General features: G+C 42.7%; 1 protein-coding gene across 2 annotated transcripts in view; it reads right to left on the bottom strand.

Moving 5' to 3' along the window:
* The window catches only part of CAP2 (cyclase associated actin cytoskeleton regulatory protein 2), a 136,951-nt gene that overhangs the window by 22,792 nt on the left and 93,948 nt on the right, over positions 1-20,211 (bottom strand). For both annotated transcript variants that reach the window (XM_032861613.1, XM_032861612.1), the window contains exons 5-7: positions 12,950-13,093; positions 12,538-12,623; positions 9,860-9,965 (exon numbers count right to left, since the gene is read on the bottom strand). In XM_032861613.1, the coding sequence (XP_032717504.1) occupies positions 9,860-9,965; positions 12,538-12,623; positions 12,950-13,093 (336 nt within the window). The remainder of the gene's footprint in view (positions 1-9,859; positions 9,966-12,537; positions 12,624-12,949; positions 13,094-20,211) is intronic.

The raw sequence follows: 20,211 nt of genomic DNA, 5'->3' as shown, positions 1-20,211 counted from the left end.
GCTCGATCCCACCATCGCGAGATAATGACCTGAGCCCAAACCAAGAGCCAGATGCTTCCCCCACGGAGTCACCCAGGCGCCCCGGTAGGCATTACCTTCTCATGTGGCACATTTGTTTAATCAAACTACCACTGCTCGAAACTATCTTTGAAGATTGCCTTCAGATCTATTTACAAAAACATACAAACCAAGCAATCACTCATGCTCTATACTCTGTTCCTTTTGATTGAAAAGAGTATTACTTGAATTAGTCCCCCCCCCAAAAGGGTCTTAATGGCTTTTGGCCATTTGAAAAGATAAAATTCACTTTTAAAGCAGGAGGATTTGCTATCATTTAATACCCTAAAAAAGATGGGCTGAAGGAAGGCTTTACTGGCTCTTGCCCTAGGGCCGGGAAGGACAGGGAGATGGACAAAAAATACAACCACGGTCATGATTAATGGGGGCCCGGTCTCAGGAAGTGGGCAAGTCCCCCCTGGAGAACGATGAGGGCTGAACTTCAAACCAGAGGAGCGGCTCCTCAGTGATGAATGTGAACCCCGGGGTGCCCAACGTTGTTCAGCTCTGGGCTGGAGTGACAGCGGAGCTCACTCAACTTCTCCTCTGGTTCAGGCACCCCCAGTTCTGTTCTGGGGAGCACCTCTGCCTGCAAGCCTAAACCACCACCTTCTCATTTTCCTAAGAGTTGCTGCAGGAGAGGGTAAGGAACAGGACATTGCCAGTTACACCACTGCCTTCAACGTTACACACAAAAGAATTTTAAATGCACACACCTTAATTAAAATATTCCCAAGGTGATGGTTTAAATAAATTAGGAAGGTGTATTAACTTGCTAGGCCTCGGGTTAAGAGAGTTCAAAGTTCTTGTTTAGAAAAAGTGCTAGTAAATAAAATAACCTTTTAAAATTTTAATTAATTTTAAAGATTTTATTTATTTATTTGACAGAGAGAGCACAAGCAGGGGGAGTGGCAGAGGGAGAGGGAGAAGCAGGCTCTATGCTGAGAAGGGAGCCCCATGTGGGTTTCGATCCCAAGACCCCAGGATCAAGATCTGAACTAAAGGCAGATGCCTAACTCACTGAGCCACCCAGGCACCCCTAAAATAATCTTGATCGTTAAGGCTGGCACTTTTAAAAGCTACTACTCTTTTGATTTAGGAAGGGAAAAATTTTAAAACTCTAAAAAATTTACATATTTTTATTAACCACTACTAAAACTCAGATATTTGACATAATAAACATGGTTTTAAATATAAAATAAGTAGAGCATTATAGTATAGCTAACTCTGAGCCACTTGTATGAAATTGTAGACATTTATTTTATTTTTTTATTTAAATAGACTCCACACCCAGCGTGGAGACCAATATGGGGCTTGATCTCATGACCCTGAGATCAAGACCTGAGCTATGATCAAGAGTCGGACACGTACCTGAGCCACCCAGGCACCGCTGTAGATGTTTATTTTTGACCTATACTCACTCCACCGAAGATAGAGCTCAAGTACAAATAAAATCCTCAAATCATCCCCAAGCTTCCAAAGGCAGAAATTGAAGTTAGAAGCAATAACTCATCCAATCAGACAACTGGTCTAAAGACGATCCAGAGATCATAACACAAAGTCAAGCATACTCCTTCCTTCTATAAACCTGCCGCTACCTCCAACCCCCAGCAGCTGTTTTCCAGAGATCACTGATTCACTGCCACGTTCTCGAGGACAGCCAAGATATGGAACCAACCTGACTGTCCACTGGTAGACAAATGGATGAGGAATGTGTGGTGTACACACACACACACACACACACACACACACACACACAGGAATATCACTGAGCCATAAAAAATGAGAGCTTACCATTTGTGACAACATGGATGGACCTAGATGGTATTTAACTAAATGAAGTAAGTCAGACAGAGAAAGAAAAATACCGTATGATCTCACTGACGTGGAATCTAAGGAACAAACCAAAAGAAACAGATTCATAAATACAGAAAACAATAAATAAAATAAAATACATACATACAGAAGAAACTGATGGGTGTGGGCACGAGATCAGCGAACGAGTGAAGGGGACTAGGAGGTACAGGCTTCCGGTTATAAAACAAGTCAGTCTTGGGAATGAAACGCACAGCAGGGAATACAGTCATTAATGTCGTTAACTCTGTGCGACGGCAGGTGGTCACTGGACATGGCAGTGATCACTTCCTAATGTACATAAACACTGAATCACCGTGTTGTATACCCGAAACCAACAGAGGACTGTGTGTCAACTACGCTTCAATAAAATAATAAAATGAAGGCCACCAATAAGGTGGATGATGGCCGCTTTTTCCCAGTCCTTACTCTTCCCATGTCCCCAGACAATGCTGCCCCCCAGGGTTTCTCCTCCATCAGGTCCTCTTTTTTTGGTCCCTGCATCCATTTAACTGTGGTCCTCAGACCCTACCCCTGCTTAGTGACTCCACCTGCCTGCTACACCCCTCCACGCAGAGCATCTCACCTGCCCTGAAAAGACAGCACAGTGAAGGCTCCTGTCAAGGTTGTCTTGCTCCTCTCCTGGGTCCTCCTGTGGAGTTCCCCGTTTGTACTAATGTTGCTAGGATTCTCCCAGATTTCCAGATTGGAAACTCTGTGTTTAGGTTTGATCTCTCTCTCTCAGCTTTGTCCTCAACTTGGTGTCCACTCATTTCTTTCTTTGCATTTTTGCCCCCACTCACCAGGTCACAAAGTGATCGCCACAGCCCCAGCCATCCATTAAAGCTTCCCAACATGGATCAGGACCTCTGATCTCTTCTCTTTCCCATCTATCTTGCACAACTCCTAAATCACCATCTATGGTGTGCTTGCTTTTTGCTCAAAAACCTGTGGTGAAGGAAAAAACCCTGCATATTACATATGGACCGATCTTCTTAGGGTTAAGACATGCAGAAAGACTTCACCACCTGGCCCCCGCCTGCCTTTCTGGCCTCAACTCTTGCCATGTTCAGCTCTGCAAAATTCACAGGTTTTCTCTCCAAGTATTTTGTTCATGTCCTATGCGCATATGTCAAATTCCCTGTCAAGAACTGCCCTTTTCTTTACTGTCTTTCTAGGGCTCTGCGAACTTCTACTCATCCTTCAAGACCCAAACCAAATGTCAGTCCTTTCGTTGTCCATTCCTCCCACCCAGGAAGTCTAATTAGCAAGGTTTAGTTTCCAACAAGCCTTATATTATTGTTATTTATTTTCACATCATAATTAGAACCTGCCGCTTGACAGTAGAGACTGTAGCATAAATAGAATGTCTGGTGTGTGCCTTGTCCCTGGTAGGTAGCCAATACATGGCTATTAAGTAAATGAGTTGCTAAATAAATGGAAGAGTAAAAATGAAAGATCCCCCTCCAGTTGGACTCCTTGGGTCCAACTCGAATACACTATAGCGGTGTTTTTCAAATCTTAACATGCAGGTAAGTCACCTGGGGCAATCTTTTTAAATGCAGGTTCTGATTCGGGGCGCCTGAATCCTGCTCCCCCCACGTTCTGTGTGAGCGCTGCGCTTTGTGCTTACTTCCAGCAGGGCTGCATTCGTTCATATGTCCTTCAGCAAGAATGTGAATTTCAGGGGACAGGAATGGTGTCAAACGCGTCTTATATCTGCTTCTGCATTCTCGGCACCTTGCCCGGAACCTGGGTCATGGTAGGTGCTTAAGCTATGTTTGTTTAATTACTAGTTTCTTTGAGGCTGTTCAAAGCCAATGCCTGGCTTCCTTCATTATCTGTGCATTTGGAACGACTTTGTTAGTCAATGATACTCCTGACTCCCTCGGAGCAGTCTGGATCTTCTCCGTAGGAGAACAAAAGTAATTGGTTACCCAAAGCCCCAAAAGGGAGCTAAAATCCCAGGATCAATTAAGTCGACTGAACACAGCTGTGGTCAGGTAGGCTGGAAGGAGCCACTCTCCGCGGCCCGGAGCCCCGCGGAAGAGATCAAGGAGCTCTGTGACCCAGGCGAGTGACACACCGTGAATGACACTACCGACTCACTTTGATCAATAAACCTAAGGCACAGGTTGGGTACAAGCTCTCGATGAAAATTTTGATATAAAAGATTGAGAACAGCTTCCTTCTGTAAGAATCAAGAGGGAGCCAGAGAGGCCAGAAGACAGGAAAACTTACAAGACATACATATTTAATGACATGCGACGGGGCCTACATTATTTATAAGTTAGAATGCCCTCTGGCTGAGTTTTAATTTGCTCACAGCGAACTGTTACGCTTGAGTTTTGTTAACGGACGTCTGGCCTTTACGCTGAGGAAGAGGCTGAAAGAGAAAGCTTGGCCCCCAGAAAAGGGAGTGATGGCAAAATGTTTTGCTTTGAGAAAAATAAAACCCCCCTCGTCTGTCACTGTCCCACTCCCAACTACTAGTGTTTTTCTGAAGGTTCAACGCCTGGCAACTGGGGTAGAGCACAGATGGGTTAAAGGCACATTCCTAACAGAAGGAGTCCTGTCCCCGTTACATAAGGCTTCGTGCACGGTCACTTATGTGCACTTTTATTCCTCTCTATGATTCATTACACCCCACTGGTTCCCAAAGCCAAAGGAACCCAGAGAGACCTACGAAAGGACAGAAAGAAGTCAACACGTTTAATACCAGAAAGTTAAGAAGACAAACACGTTTTGTCCGATTCACGGAATCCTTTCCATGACCTCTTCCTGGCCAGAGCCACACAGAACACAGTAACTGTCTCCAAGTCGATCTGGCCAATTCATAGAAAAAAATCAGTTATTTTGGTAGTTTTCAGTGTAAGGACAAGGCCTTGGCTGTTCAGCGCTTGTTATCTGACCTACAGGAAGTGCCAACGATATTACAAATCTGACCAACTGCAAGGGATGACAAGTAACAGGGTCTCCCCTGGGCTCCTGCCAAAGGGCTGATTTATTCGACAAAGTCCGTGTGAGACACAGCGCTGAGGACACCACGTGAATTAATATCGTAAAGGGTCACCAGTAATTAAAGGGAGAACTGCAGGTTGCTTCTGGCGCCGGGTCCTTCTGGATCGAGGTGCTGGTAAGGGACAGTTTGCAGAAACGAGATGTCATTTCCCGCAGTAAATGTCACAGGACGTTCCACAGAGATGAGCCCACAGCTGCTGCTCGCCCCCCGCGCCCGCACACTTGTGCACAGACCCTCGCTCTGGGCTCGGGCCCCAAGAATCGCCAGCCTCCAAGTCTGACATTTCGCCCTGACAACTGAAGGGAACAACAGTTGCCTGACACAGCTGTGGTCTGAGGGCGAATGTCAGGAGGTGGGAGCTGGCAAGGCCAGTCCCAGTCGCGAACTCAGGGGGAGCGATGACTTCTGAGAGTCCGGAGCCTCGAGCAGCCTGCTGCTGGGCCCCCAAACCCCCCGAGGGCTCAACCCTCAACATCTGATTTGAAAATGGAGAAAACACAAGGGTTACTCTAAACACTGGAGATGTTAAGTCACCCTAAGCTTTCTGACTGTGTCCCTTAAAATGGAATGTGTTTCTTCAACCTTCTGAGCATGGTGGTGTCAGTGAGTGCCAACACCCCATCTTGCTACGTCCTCTCAGATCCCTGTCGTCTCAGAAATACATTCTGTCTGTGTGGCTGTGATCAGCGGGCAAAGACGTGAAGTTATTCCTACTTATTTTTTCTTCCCAAAGGCCATCTGATCAGAGCATTCTAACAGCCCTCACAAGAAGGCTGTGATTCTGGCTGTAGACGTTTATCGTTCACTTTGCCGCTATGTTGACAGACTACGGTCTGTCCGAGCTTACTTCGGACTATGGAATCTTTTAAATGGTTTTTAGTCATTTGGATTTAAAATTAAAAACTTTTTTTTGTTGTTTAAGATTTTATTTGTCTGTCAGAAAGAGAGAGAGAGAGAGAGCACAAGCAGGGGGAGGAGGTGAGGGGGAGGGAGAAGCAGGCTCCCCTTGGAGCAGGGAGCCCAATGTGGTTTTGATCCCAGGACCCAGAGATCATGACTTGAGCTGAAGGTGGATGTTTAACTGACTGAGCCCCCCGGGGCATCCCAAAATCTTTGGTTTTTATAATATACTTTGTAATTTTTTTTTTTTTACCCTAAACCTTAGAAGAAGAGGAATAAAATATTAGGAAATGTATTTCTATATGTATGTCTTAAAGCTTGTTAAAGTATTTTGCAGGGGCACCTGGATGGTTTAGTCATTAAGTGTCTGCCTTTGGCTCAGGTCATGATCCCAGGGTCCTGTGATTGAGCCCCATATGGGCTCCCTGCTCGACAGGGAGTCTGCTTCTCCCTCTCCCACTCCCCCTGCTTGTGTTCCCTCTCTCACTGTCTCTTTCTGTCAAATAAATAAATAAAATATTTATTTAAAAAAAAGATTTTACATATAGGATGTTCTCTGAACCAACACTTTCTTACCATAATCCTTACCCACTTTTAATATCTGGTCACAACCTTCCCATTAAAGAAGTGAAGCAGGTGCTCTGGTTTATAACAATTACCATTTCATTCATTCATTCATTCATTCATTTATTTATTTATTTTTAAGGGAGAGAAAGAGAGAGCACCTGTGTGCACACACAGGCGCACAGGGGGAGAGGGGCAGAGGAGAGAGAGAACCTTAATTAAGCAGGCTCCGCGCCCAGCTCAGAGCCCGACACGGTGCTCGATCCCACCACCTTGAGATCACGACCTGAGCCAAAATTAAGAGTCGGACGCTTAGTTGACTGAGATACCTAGGTGCCCCTACAATTACTATCTTATTTTTTTACAATTACCATTTTAAATCATATTCTCCCATTAGCATAACATGTGCTCCATACATAATAGCTGCTACTACTATTATGGCAATCCATGCCACCCAATGCCTGCTCCAAGGATTATATTTTATGTAAAATATATACACACATGTATAAATATGCCATTTATGTTTTATAACATGTTTTTAAAAATGTACCATGTGTCGGGTCATGAAATCAGTTCAGTGGGTCTCAGCCAGAATTTTATAAGAAACGAAATAAAATAGAAAAAAATATTTGAATACATTTCACATGTTAAAAGACAGAAGTGTTCTGTAAAATTTGTTTTAGTGTTGTGAATTGGTTGTGTCTGGTGTGTATGTAGTAATGAACTGTATTTCTCACTGTTAGTTGCCTTTAAAAATTTGAAAGCTATTGTTACAAGGCTTATATTTCTAATGAAAATAATGAAAACATAAGTATTCACTCCAGAATAAAGGAAAACAACAATGCTTATTTTTCTATAACTAATATTTGATTCTTTTTTTAGAGGGGGCAGGAGCAGGAGAGAGGGAGAATCTTAAGCAGGCCCCATGTTCAGCATGGAGCCGAAATGGGGCTCGAGCTCATGACCCTGAGATCAGGACATGAGCAGAAATCAAGAGTCAGACGCTCAATCGACTGAGCCCCCAGGTGCCCCTAATATTTGATTCTTATCTTATATATTCAAAACACCATTACTCAGCTTTGTACAGTGTGGTAAAAGGTACTGAAGCCATTTAAAAGTAATTTTCTTTTCTATGGGTGCCATTAGAAAATTAATTGCCAAAAAAAAAGAGAAAATTAATTGCCTAGCTTTTGTCAACATGACCATTTCCCACAAATGGGTTCTCTTTCCTTTTCCATTTATTTACTATGAGTATGATAAGAAGACATCCAAGGACTCTCGCTATTTAGTTTACTACTCTCTAGTGATGACCTATTTCCACAGCAAACACATGACAATTCCCCTTTATGACAAACTGGTCTGTAACAAGACAGTATCTCATTGGAAGTGTAAGAAAAATAATTCTAATCCATCCACCCAAACACACACCTGCATCCCCATTATACCTTTCCATATTAAAACACTTAAAGTGTTTATGAACTCTTCTCAAAAATCGTAATATCTAGGGTGCCTGGGTGGTTCAAGTGGGTTAAGCCTCTGCCTTTGGCTCAGGTCATGATCTCAGGGTCCTGGGATTGAGCCTTGTATCGGGCTTTCTGCTCAGCAGGGAGCCTGCTTTCTCCTCTCTCTCTCTCTGCCTGCCTCTTTGCCTACTTGTGATCTCTGTCAAATAAGTAGAATCTTTAAAAAAAAAAATCATAGTATCATAGGCAGATGAAAAATAATCAATTTAGTTGTACTTTGCAACTGTGCATTTTTGCTTATGGAGAAAACAGAGTAGAAAATAGGAGGAAGTGTTAGTCTATGGAGGTCAATGTTAATGTTTATACAAGTGTTGGGGAGCAAAGGCAGAAGTCCCACGCTCCTTTGAAAAGTCACAGACTTGGTGTTGGTATTAAGCCAACCTCACGGACATCAACATTCAGATGAGAGTTAGGACCTAGACCACGACCATGGGAGAATGAGAGTTCTATCCCTGAACGGAATTCACAAATTTGCCACTTTGTTTTCTCAATATTAAGTCCAGTCGAACCATCCACTTTGACCGTTTAAAGGTAACATTAATTTCTAACGGAAGGACGGTTCCATGGGAAGGCTTTCTATAACAAGTGCAGACACTTAAAAGGACAAGGAAGAGTCTAAGAGTCCCCTACCTCCAAATTTTTTAAAGATTTTATTTATTTATTTTAGAGGGAGAGACAATGCGTGTGCGCGTGAGGGCGGGGGAAGGGGGGGAGATGGAGAGGAGAGAGAGAGAATCACAAGCAGACTGCCCTGCGTGTGGAGCCCCACCTGGGGCTTGATCTCACGACTCTGAGATCATGACCTGAGCCGAAATCAAGAGTGAGATGCTTAACTGACTGCACCACCCAGGCGCCCCTCAAACCATTTCAAACCATACACTGAGTACTTGCTCTGTGCCAGGTACTATGTTAGGGGCTGGAGAGAGAGATGAGTTTCCAATTGAGTGGGAGAGCCTCCAAAACACACGCATACAAATGACAACTGTATGAGCGCACGGCTATGGCTGAGCTATACTCAAGATACGAAGGAAGCACGGAGGAGAGGCATCCATTCCCGGGAAGGTCATACAGCACGACATATGTTTGGGACACTGCAAAAAGGGCTAAACCATCTGAGATCTGCAGACTTTGAAACAACGACAATCTGATTTGATCTGCGTGTATTCAGGGCTCCATAATTGTCTGGCAGTGCTGGGAAGCAGTGAGAGGCGGGAAGAGAGGACAGACAAGGCTGGAGATGAGGGCAGGGCCAAGGTCATGGGCAACATCTCAAAGGCTGGGACTTTATTTTATGACCCAGATACTACTCAAAGCACCAGGACTGCCCAAGTAATATTCAAAAATATTATTCAAAAAATCTTGAATGCCAAAAGAGAAATTTAAAACATATAAAAAGACATTTTTATTAGTCATTCTATCTCCTTAAAAATTTTTAAACCTTTTTTAAAACCTTCCTGTTTCCTTTCATTTTTATCACAGTTTCTTAATATATATGCCATCTTAGTGCTCAAAACCTTTTGCATTCTCTCATGCTGGCTGGTCAATTATTTCCTATGGAGACATCATACATGTTAGAGTTTAAATGTTTATTTACTTAAGTAATCTCCACACCCAAAACAGGGCTTAAACTCATTAGCCCATGATCGAGAGTCTACTGATTCTACTGACTGAGCCAGCCAGGTGCCTGTCCTATATGTTACCTTCAACGGCTGAAGAATGTTGGGTTCTTAGCATGGACAACTTAACCATCTTCTTTCTGCTGTCCTGTAGGCAATCTCCAGATTGCTCCATGACAAATGACACTTGCACAGTTTCTACATACCTATTTTATCTTACGCTTTCCTTGAGGTCAATTCTAAGGTGTGACATTTCCAGGCTACCAGGAATGAATATTTCTACAGAGTTTCTTTCCCTGGGTGGCAGAGGGTGTGGCACTTACGGTTTTGCTCCAAGTAAGGCCTGTGGTGTGGTGTTCCTTGATGTACGCTTGCAGCTCGCTCCAAATGCTCAAATACGACTTCACCCAGTCCACGTGACGCAAATCACTTTGTTGTAAAAGAAGGCGGAAGAGAGTAGAGTTAGGATTGAAAATAAAATTGAAAAAAGATTGGTGGGAACATGGTAATCCAGTAACTAAGGCCCTGGAGGACCCTGGGCCAATTGTCCTTCTGGTTCAGTCCCCATGAACCAATTCTGAAAAGGACTCAACAGGCCGGTGACCCAGGTCTCTCCTGAGATGAGACAAGTGTCCTCCCTGAGCTTCAGGCGTGGGGCAGAGAGGACCACTGGGAGCGGACCCAGCAATTTAGGCCATGTGTCCTCTTGTGATCTCCAACAGGGAGATGAACATGGAGGGAGGCCATTTCCTTCCGTACTGTTTGTGACGCAAAATGAAAAGCAATGTGCTTTCAGAAAGGAGAATGGCATTAGAAAAAAAAAAAGTCCTTTGGCTGGTTTTCTAATAATCTGACTGAATTATTTGGCCAAGAGAGTCATGAAATTAGAGAATTTTAGAGTGGTAAGGAGGGTGCTGTTGCAAGGGGAAGGTTTCCTACAAACAGGGAACACCCAGTCCCTAACTCAACACGGAGTTGTAGCACTGGGCACAACTGCCCAAACACCTGTTTCCCAAACACAGAATGACCGAATTCTAGGAGAGGAGCTCAGCACTGTGGCTGTGAGGTTTTGTTGTTGTTGTTGTTGTTGTTTGTTTAATAATAGCTTTATTGAGATATAATTCAAATCCCATACAATTCACCCATTTAAGGTATATAATCCAATAGATTACGTCAACAGAATCAAACAACCATCACTGGTCAATTTTACAACATTATATTACCTCAAAAAAAGAAATCTCATATCCATTAGCTGTTACTCCACATTTTTCCCAAACTTTCCCAGCCCCAGACAGGTGCTAAGCTATTTTCTGTCTCTCTGGATTTGCCTGTTCTGGAATTTCATATAAATGAAATCATTCAATATGTGGTTGGTTTTTTTTTTTGTTTGTTTGTTTTTTGTTTTTTTTGCATCTGACTTCTTTCACTTAGGATATTTTAAGGTGCATCCATGTTGCTCTTGTATCAATACATCATTTTCTTAATGACTGAATAACATACCATTTTATGGATATACATTTCATTTATCTGTTGCCATTGACTAACAGTTGGATTGTTTCCACTTTTTGGCTATCATAAATAAAGCTGCTATGAACATTTGTGTCCAAGGTTTTGTGTGAACATGTTTCATTTCTTTTGGAAATACACCTGGGAGTAGAACTGCTGAGTGTGTCTGCTTTTTGCAGTAAAAAATATCGGTACATATTTCTTAAACTGAGTGGTGGGCATAGAAGTCTTTTTGCATTTCAACGGTATCTTTTGTATATTTTACAAATATTCTTTCACATCTACTCTGTGTTTATTAAAATAAAACATAACCTAGGGGCCCTGGGTGGCTCAGCGGGTTAAGCCTCTGCCTTCGGCTCAGGTCATGATCTCAGGGTCCTGGGATCAAGTCCTGCATCGGGCTCTCTGCTCAGCAGGGAGCCTGCTTCCCCCCTTCTCTCTCTGTCTGCCTCTCTGCCTACTTGTGATCTCTGTCAAATAAATAAATAAAATCTTAAAAAAAATAAAACATAACCTAAAAGAGAAATAGTTACGCAAAATTTTGAGTATGTAATATTGGTCAATGACCTGGCCCTCAAGTTTCCTTCAACTTGGGCCAGCGAGTGAGATGCAGGAGCCCGTGCATTTGCTGGACGAGGAGCACTTCCGCTTCTACCACCCAAGGGCTCAAAGGGGGATCCACTCTTGAGCCTGGCGCCCAGGGGATGGAACTTTATTGCTTTTATTTTTGTCCCATTCCTGCCCAGAGTGACTAGCCATCAGCCACATCACATTTAGCTAGGTGTTCACAGGGCCAGCCATGACATTACGTAGGAGAGGGGAAGAAATCCCATGACATCCCCTGAGTAGCTGAGAGACACAGCGTAGGTCTCTACTCGATCCCATTTTCCATTCCAACACCAGTTTAAGTGTCTCTAGGATCTATTATTCATACTGTAGAATGCGATCTCTTTTTAAGCTGGTTCTCCAGCTTGGTTTGGACTCATCTGCACTGCTTTTTTTTATAGACGTCTGTCCACCCCAATTGTATTTTGTCTTAAAGTACTTGCTGGTCTCCCTTCCAGTGGCCTGGTTAATTGTCACATCTCCTTTCTGCTGCTCATTTACACTTCATTTCCTGATTTCTCCTTTCTTCTCTCTGCACTCACCAACTCTGTCTTGGGCAGCATAAAGAGCTGTGACCCTCTAGGGCGGGTCCCTCACGAGCCATCACAGAGCTCTCTGGCTGCTGCGGAAACACATATGGGGCAACACGGACTCAAGTAGGGAGTTTATCATCACAAGAGAACTGAGTCAGACTTTCTAACGCACATACATTATCTGGATAACGGACCTCACTTCCCACTTGGCTTTAGCTGCAAAGATGGGATATTTCCTTAACATTTACCAAAAACTCACCTTTGAAAGGAATCAGGGGTGAACTACATGAAGCTTTGGGACAAACGTATGACAAGCAAACACCTGGAAATTTGGCTAGTAAAAGGAAGGTACGTACCTGTGTTTGTAGTCCTTTAGGACCCTGTTAGTGTAAAAGGTGGCGGCGTCATTCATCTCCTTGACATAAGGACCGGGCTTAGGGGACTGAGAGAACAGGACCATCACCCAAGCATAGAAGGAAAAAGAAAAATAGGATAAGAAAGAACATGCCTTCAAGATGAAGAAAAGCCATGGAAATATTAAGTGAAAGTCAGGAGGCAAACATTTTGCTCTGTAAAGAGGTGGGGGTGAGACATTTCCACATCTCAGAACACAAAGTCCTGAACTGTAAACATGGTAAGAAAGGTCTGGGGCATTCACCCTGAGAGGATTTCCCTGCAGTGTAACAGACAGAAGGAGCCCGAAGGTAGCTAGAAGTTTTCCGAAACACTGCTTTGGAATGGGGTGCCATTCCACGCGGACGGACTCACCACAGCTATCCAGCCGAGGGCAGGGATGCTTTCGCTGACGGCTGAGAGATGATTGAACATTTTACTCCCCCGGTTTCTCTCTCGGAAAGTCTGGATTTCCTGAATCTTTTCTGATATCGGTTTCAGAAGTGCAGCCACGTCCTTCTGCAAGCAAACATTGAGCACTGTGACTAAGGGCAGAACAGAAGCTAGGGCGTCTACCCAGCATGGCCTCAGCAGGAGTGCTTGGGACCTGTCATCTATCCGTCAGGGGCTTCCAGAATAGGACAGGCTGTTGTTGTTGTTGTTGTTGTTAGGGGGAATACTGTATTTTCATTCTCAGAAGTACGAAAATGGTGCATATTTTTAACATTATTACAACTGTCCTCTGGAGACATGGACGAAACCCAGCCCTATGAGACAGCCCCTGTTTTAGAGAATCTGGGAGAGACCACAGGGACACGGAGCATGGTCAGTCATATTTCCAAATGAGGTGCACAGATCACATACTGGAATGACACAGGTCTAAAACCAGGGTGGGTGAGAGGTTAGTCAAAAGGTGTGTTCTTGTTCCTGTGGGCACAGTGGTGAGGGAGGGTCCTCGGTTTGACCACAGTACCTGTAATCCATGTGAAAAACTGAAAATCTTCCAAGGGGCTCTTTTTAAGAAAATGGATTTGCTTATAACTTTAGTAACCTGGGTCTGGTTTGGCTTTCTACATTGTGCCCCATGAACTTGGCCAACGACCACTGGTTACTCTGGCTTCTGATTAATTAATTAAAAAACTAACTTCCTTAGTCATGTAAAAACAATTTTCAAAATTATGTGAGTTGAGGTAAGGAGGTGACTGGAACACCTCCCCATCCATCCCTTTAGCAAGCTCTACTTTGGTTTTGAAGTAGATACAAGGTTACCTGATTTTTTTTTTTTTTTTTAATGTGCTCCAAAGAACTAGAAACGGTCTGTACTTCAGCTTTGTAAAAGTCACTGAAGACATTCTGGTAATATTTTACTAAATCTCATTTGCAGGAAGAAAAGTGGAAAAGCCCTTAAAACTCCTTCCTATCTTTAACTGAGAATTCAGAGCAAAGGTTTTCAACCTCGGCCACACGCTGAAATTACCTGAGAGCTTTGAAAAACAGAGGCCTGGGTCCCACCCCCCGAGACTGTGACTTAACTGGTCTGGAGGTGGCCTGGGGTGGGGGAGCGTGCTGGGAAACGTTCTCCAGGTGCAGATTTTAATCACCGCCATGGTGGTGGCTTAGGACCCCAAAGACAGTTGTTTCTGCCAGGGGCAGCAGACCATTAGGGAAGAAATTGCTTTCAGCCACAGCCGTTTCCAGACCTCACTTTCCTTCTTTACCCCTTCCCCTATAAGAAATGCATGTAAGGACTTTGGAATTAAAATGACATCAGTTCAAATCTCAGCTCTGCCACTTACTACCTAAGCGACCTTGATCAAATTCCTTAATCTGAGTCTTGGTCTCCTCATCTGTAAGTCAGAGATAGTAATACCTATAGCCCATGGCTACAGGAGATACAGCATTTTAAGCCTCTGGCACATGGGAGGTACACAGTAAATGGATATGATTATTATTACTATTATGCAATTCGCTCAGACTGGAGGCAAAAGGGCTATCCTCTCTCTAATAGGTAACACTCAAATAATGTCTGTGCATTCAAGATGAGAGGCACCCAAGAAATATCCACCTAGGCTAACAGGGTTTTAGGATTATGGAAGTCCAAACCGGGTCATCTAGTTCAGCTTTTGACCGACCCATTCGAGTAGGTCAGAATCAGTGTTTCCAAAAGTAACTGAAAGAGAAAAGAAACGACCAGAGGGTCGTTCACATGTATTTCACGTGGGTGCGTGATTCGTGAACATTTGTTTCAGTTACACGGCCCACACATGTATGCGTGTGTACTGGTCTGTTTGCATGGGTATGTGGCCATGTGTGTGTATGCGTGTACTGGTGTGTGTGCATGTGTGTACTGAACCACATAGTACAATGTATTTCTCGTTATGAATTTCAGTCTGAAAGTTTCAGAAGCATGGATCAAATCCAATTCCCCAATCTCACATAACTAGGAGACAAGATTAGCTAGCAAGCGTTGGCTGAGCTGAAGCTGGAACCCAGGTCTTCTAAGAAGCCCCGAGAAAATTCTTTGCATTGGGTGCTCAGAAAAATATGGTTCGCTCCCCAAACACAAGTTTCTTCTCTGCCAGCAAGACTAGGGAAAGGTATTGTGAAGATATTAAGGGCTCAGGTCTGGAATGAGACTACTGGGGTTCAAGTCCTTGCTGGCCAGGGTATTAGGCCTTTCCACACATGTGATTCCATGATCTCCTCTGCAAAACAGTCTTGGGAATGGTCCCTACTTCACAAGACTGTTAGAAGTAAATGAGAGGACACGTCAGCACCTGGTACAGAGTTGGGTGCTCAGCAAACGGGATGGGGGGTGATCTTAGGGTATCTGCCAGTGATGCCTCTGACTGACCAGATTCACTGACCAGCTCCTTCCTATCACTTATATGCAAACACAGGGAGAGAGATTTCCTTGCTGGGATATGCACTTTTTAAATTTGTCCATGTTGAAGGAGGAGAAAAACAAAAAAGGTTGCTGCAGAAGCTAGCCAGGTCTTGTGGAAAATTCAAGAATACCTTTCTGCTTTCTTGCTTACCCTTAGAACCATTCAAAAGAAAAGATCTTATAGATTTGGCAGGGAGACCCTGACTCAGAGTTGTTAGTGGCTAAACTGTGTCCTTCACAAATTCAGATGTTTAAGTCCTAACCCCGGTACTTCAGGACATGTCTGTATTTGGAGGTAAGGTCTTTTTTTTTTTTTTTTTTTAAGATTTTATTTACTTATTTGACAGAGCGATCACAAGCAGGCAGAGAGGCAGACGGAGGTAGGCAGGCTACCCGCTGAGCAGAGAGCCTGATGCGGGGCTCGATCCCAGAACCCTGAGATCATGACCTGAGCCGAAGGCAGAGGCTTAACGCACTCAGCCACCCAGGCACTCCTGGAGGTAAGGTCTTAAAAGAGGTAATTAAGTTAAAATGAGGTCACTAGGGTGGACCCTAACCCAAAAGGACACAGACGTGTATGAGGGAAGATCATGAGAATACACAGGGAGATGCCCGCCTTCCATAAGCTGAGGAGAGAAGCTTTAGAAGAAATCAACCGCCATCTTGATTTCCCACTTCCAGCTTCCAGAAGTGGGAGAAAGTAAATTTCTATTGTTTAAGCCACCCAGTCTGTGGTACTTCATTCTGGCAGTTCTAGCAAACTAGTGTAAGGGGATAACGGCTCTACAGGAGAGGAGAACAGGTACTCTGAACCCTCAACAGCAAACAAACCTTTCCATGAAACAACCCCCTCCCAAACATTCCCTGCCCAAACACAACTCTTCCATGTTTCCTTCTTAATGGCTGCCCAAAGTCAGGTTTGAATGCTCTCCTTGGAATTTCACTTTTTATTTATTACAACATTTTAAAAATTAAGTACACACTACCCTCAATGTGGGGCTCCAACTCACAACTTCAAGATCAACAGTTGCACACTCTATCGAGTGAGCCAGGCAGGTGCCCCTGGAAATCCATTTTGAGAAGGGAAACATTTCCCTCTTCAAGGGCTTCTTTTTAGTCCAAATTCGATACCCGTTTGAAGGTGTGTTATAGGTATTTCCAGAAGGCAGCTGATTTTTATTTATGGCATAACTACTAAAAAGCATTATTCTGATTTTGTCTAACAGTTTGCTAAGTTATGATATTCTTGCTGCAGTGACAATTTTGAGAAAGGCCAGAATATCTGAATCATTGGTGATAACTGGCTTATTGCCTCAAGGGGAAAAATAACCAGAAACACTGTATTTACAATGTTAGATAGATTTATTAAGGCCATCTTCGTTTATCTCCAACTTCCCAAGAACAAACTCTAAGGTCTGAGGAGACATGGTATTCTGGAAGATATTTTATATTGCTTATCTGATGAAAGCATCATAAAGACTGAGAAAGTTTTCTTGTGCCTTCGTTTGGGAATTGCTCGAAGAATTGTCCTCATTAAAAAGAAAAAAAAAAAAAAAAAAGAAAGAAAGAAAAGGAAAGGAAAAAAGCCAGGCTCAGAGAGCTAAGTACGACGGCTATTGGCACAACCTCAATAAACAGTATAGCTTTAATTCTGTGCCAGTAGATTTCTCCCCTACTTCAAACTGGGCTTACATTCTCCAGCTCATCCTGAACTTTCACAGCTGGAATCAAACACGGAGAGAAAATTCGGGTGATGGTGTGATTTCTGTCAAGGCTGATCATGTCGGGATGTCAGAGGAAATGCAAACAGGAGAGGTGATTAGTTAGAGGTATTTCTACCTGTTTGGGGAGTGAGCCTGTATCGGGCACACTTGATAGATACAGGTTGAAAGGCAGATGTCAATCAGCACTGCAAAAGGGCTTTCCACTCACAGGCAGAGATACATTTACCAGGCGTCCTGTTTTTGTTTTTGTTTTTTTAATGGATGTCCTGGTGATGGCCCCTCAGAAACATCTAGCAATTACTGTGCTGCAAGGACCTTGGAAAGAAAGGAAACCATTTTGCAAGACTCAAAGGAAGAGTAAGTGGAAAGTCTTGCCTGCCCTTCCCCTCGGTTCTCTGGGCTTCCACAGAAGGAGAGAACATTTCAAGACTCCATGTCTTTACTTACGACCCTAGTGTCTGCTTTAAGGTTGAAGAATTGAGACCCATTATCTGCTTCATCTCAGTTTAGCTCCAGAAATAATTGTTTTGCAGAAAGTAAAATTAAAGAGCTTTATCAGCAAGCACTGGAGAAACTTTACCCAAAAAGGAAAACCAAATTTCCACACATGCTGTTTTGTAAGGGATGGAGCAAACTCTGGGACTTTGACCTCAAAGAAGTATCACTGAGTGAAAGGAAATAAGCCTGTTTCTGGAATCCAGGGTGTTTATGTGGTTCTACATCAGGTACAGAATGGATCAATCCATCGTTACTTCTTTTTAAATAATTTTTTTTTTGGATTATAAAACATATAGATGCTGTTTGTGAAACACTGGGAAAAAAAAACCAGATGGAAAACGTAAGTGACAATAAACATAATTAATTCCACCACATGAAAAAAAGCATGCTAAATGTTTATTTTTTCCTGGTAGATATGCTTATTAGAGATCTCTTCAAAAATAAGAATAATTTACTTTAAAAACACTGGTTATTAAGAACATAAACAAGAGTCCTTGAATTCAAGCAGTTCAATTAAAACAAGCAAGCATTAAAACAAATAAAATCCCATTAATATATATTCTTGGCAAGTACTGTGAGAACTCTGTAATTTTAGAAAGAATGTTTTAAATGTAAATACTACAAAAGCATTATTGTTATGACTCAAGCAAACTCAACAGCATCAAAGAAAAAATTGGATTTTATTCGAATCCCACTTACATTTAAAATTCAAGAAAACTCACACCAAACAGTAATTCTTAGCCAACCATACTGCCAATTATCAATCATTATTACTGGTTAATGTGTTCTTGTGCAGAGTTTTACCAGTTGGTTCTACATGTGTATGAATTATAGCCCAGAAGATATTTATGGAAAGATATATATCAAAGAGGTAACAAAGATTTTTTATCTAATTTTATTGGCTTATTCATATATTCTACATTTTTCAATCCATACATGCATTTTTTCTGTGATGAAGGGAAATGTTTTAAAACATATTAACCATTTTTGTACCTTCAGTGATAGAAAAAAATTTTAATAGGGACTATTAAATTGGGGGCGCCTGGGTGGCTCAGTGGTTAAAGCCTCTGCCTTCGGCTCAGGTCATGATCTCAGGGTCCTGGGATGAAGCCCCACATCGGGCTCTCTGCTCAGCAGGGAGCCTGCTTCCCCCTCTCTCTCTGCCTGCCTCTCTGCCTGCTTGTGATCTCTGTCTGTCAAATAAATAAATGAAATCTTTAAAAAAAAAATTAGGGACTATTAAATTTACACATATCAAAAAGTATCTGGCCTCTTCCTTCCTATGAGAAAAGCAGCTTCAGGAAAACATTATCAGAAATTACCAGAATGAATTATGCAGATGAAGAACAGGCAAAAGTTAACCAAACCAGGAACAGTATTTGCTTCTAAAAATATATTTATTTGGGACGTGCTAATAAATGAAGTGATTGTTTTCATCATTTTAAGTTAGGAGCAAGTATTTTTTTCTCAGAAACATCAATTCGACCTAACCTGCTTTGGTGCAATTATAGACATTTCCTTTCATGTTCCTCTTACATAAAATTTTCCCACTGTCCAGGAACACTTTGGAGGTTCAAGAATATACCTCATGGAAAGACTTTAGAAACGTCTGTACATTTAAGACAACTTGTACATTTGGGACGCCTGGGTGGCTCAGTTGGTTAAGCAGCTGCCTTCGGCTCAGGTCATGATCCCAGTGTCCTGGGATCGAGTCCCACATCGGGCTCCTTGCTCGGCAGGGAGCCTGCTTCTCCCTCTGCCTCTGCCTGCCATTCTGTCTGCCTGTGCTTGCTCTCTCTCCCTCTCTCTCTGACAAATAAATAAAATCTTAAAAAAAAAAAAAGACAACTTGTACATTTAAAACATCTGCAAAACTGTCACAGGAGTGAACCTCAATAAACAAAACTCACGAAGCCCACAAATGTACCCACCCGATGCCGTGTTAGTTGTCATTATATTATTGTCATTTGTCATTATATTGCACCATGACAAATTCCTTGGAAAATATTTTTATATGCTCATAAGGATTTACATTCCACACGTATATCTCATTTTAGGGTTTGCTAAACTCTTTAAAAATATACTTAAGAATCCCAAAGGCTTTTTTACTTGTATTTCTTAAAAATCACTTTTAAAGAGTAAAACCATAAAGACTTGGTCTCCTTGGGGGAATGAATTCTTTCGGAGAGTTGCATTGTTCTGATACCTAAGAGAGAAGCTTCCAACGTTTGAAAACTCCTACTTAAATTTTTAATGTGAATCTTTCAACATCCATTATACTCATCAGTACTTTTTTTTTCAGTATTTTTTTTAAAAACAAATAATTTCAGACATCCATAATAGCATAGAGACTAAAAGAGAGGCATCCATGTATATGAAACATAATTTAATATTGCATAGGGGGGAGCCTGGATGGCTGAGTTCTTTAAGCACCTGCCTTCGGCTCAGGTCATGATCCCAGGGTCCTGGGATCGAGTCCCACGTCGGGCTCCCTGCTCACCGGGAAATCTGCTTCTCCCTCTCCCCGT

The sequence above is a fragment of the Lontra canadensis genome, unplaced genomic scaffold (genome assembly GCF_010015895.1).
Source record: "Lontra canadensis isolate GAN:19392208 unplaced genomic scaffold, GSC_riverotter_1.0 scaffold21, whole genome shotgun sequence".
NCBI classification, from domain to species: domain Eukaryota; kingdom Metazoa; phylum Chordata; class Mammalia; order Carnivora; family Mustelidae; genus Lontra; species Lontra canadensis.
The sequence above is the reverse complement of the archived record's forward strand: the minus strand, read 5'-3'. Positions and strand labels throughout refer to the sequence as shown.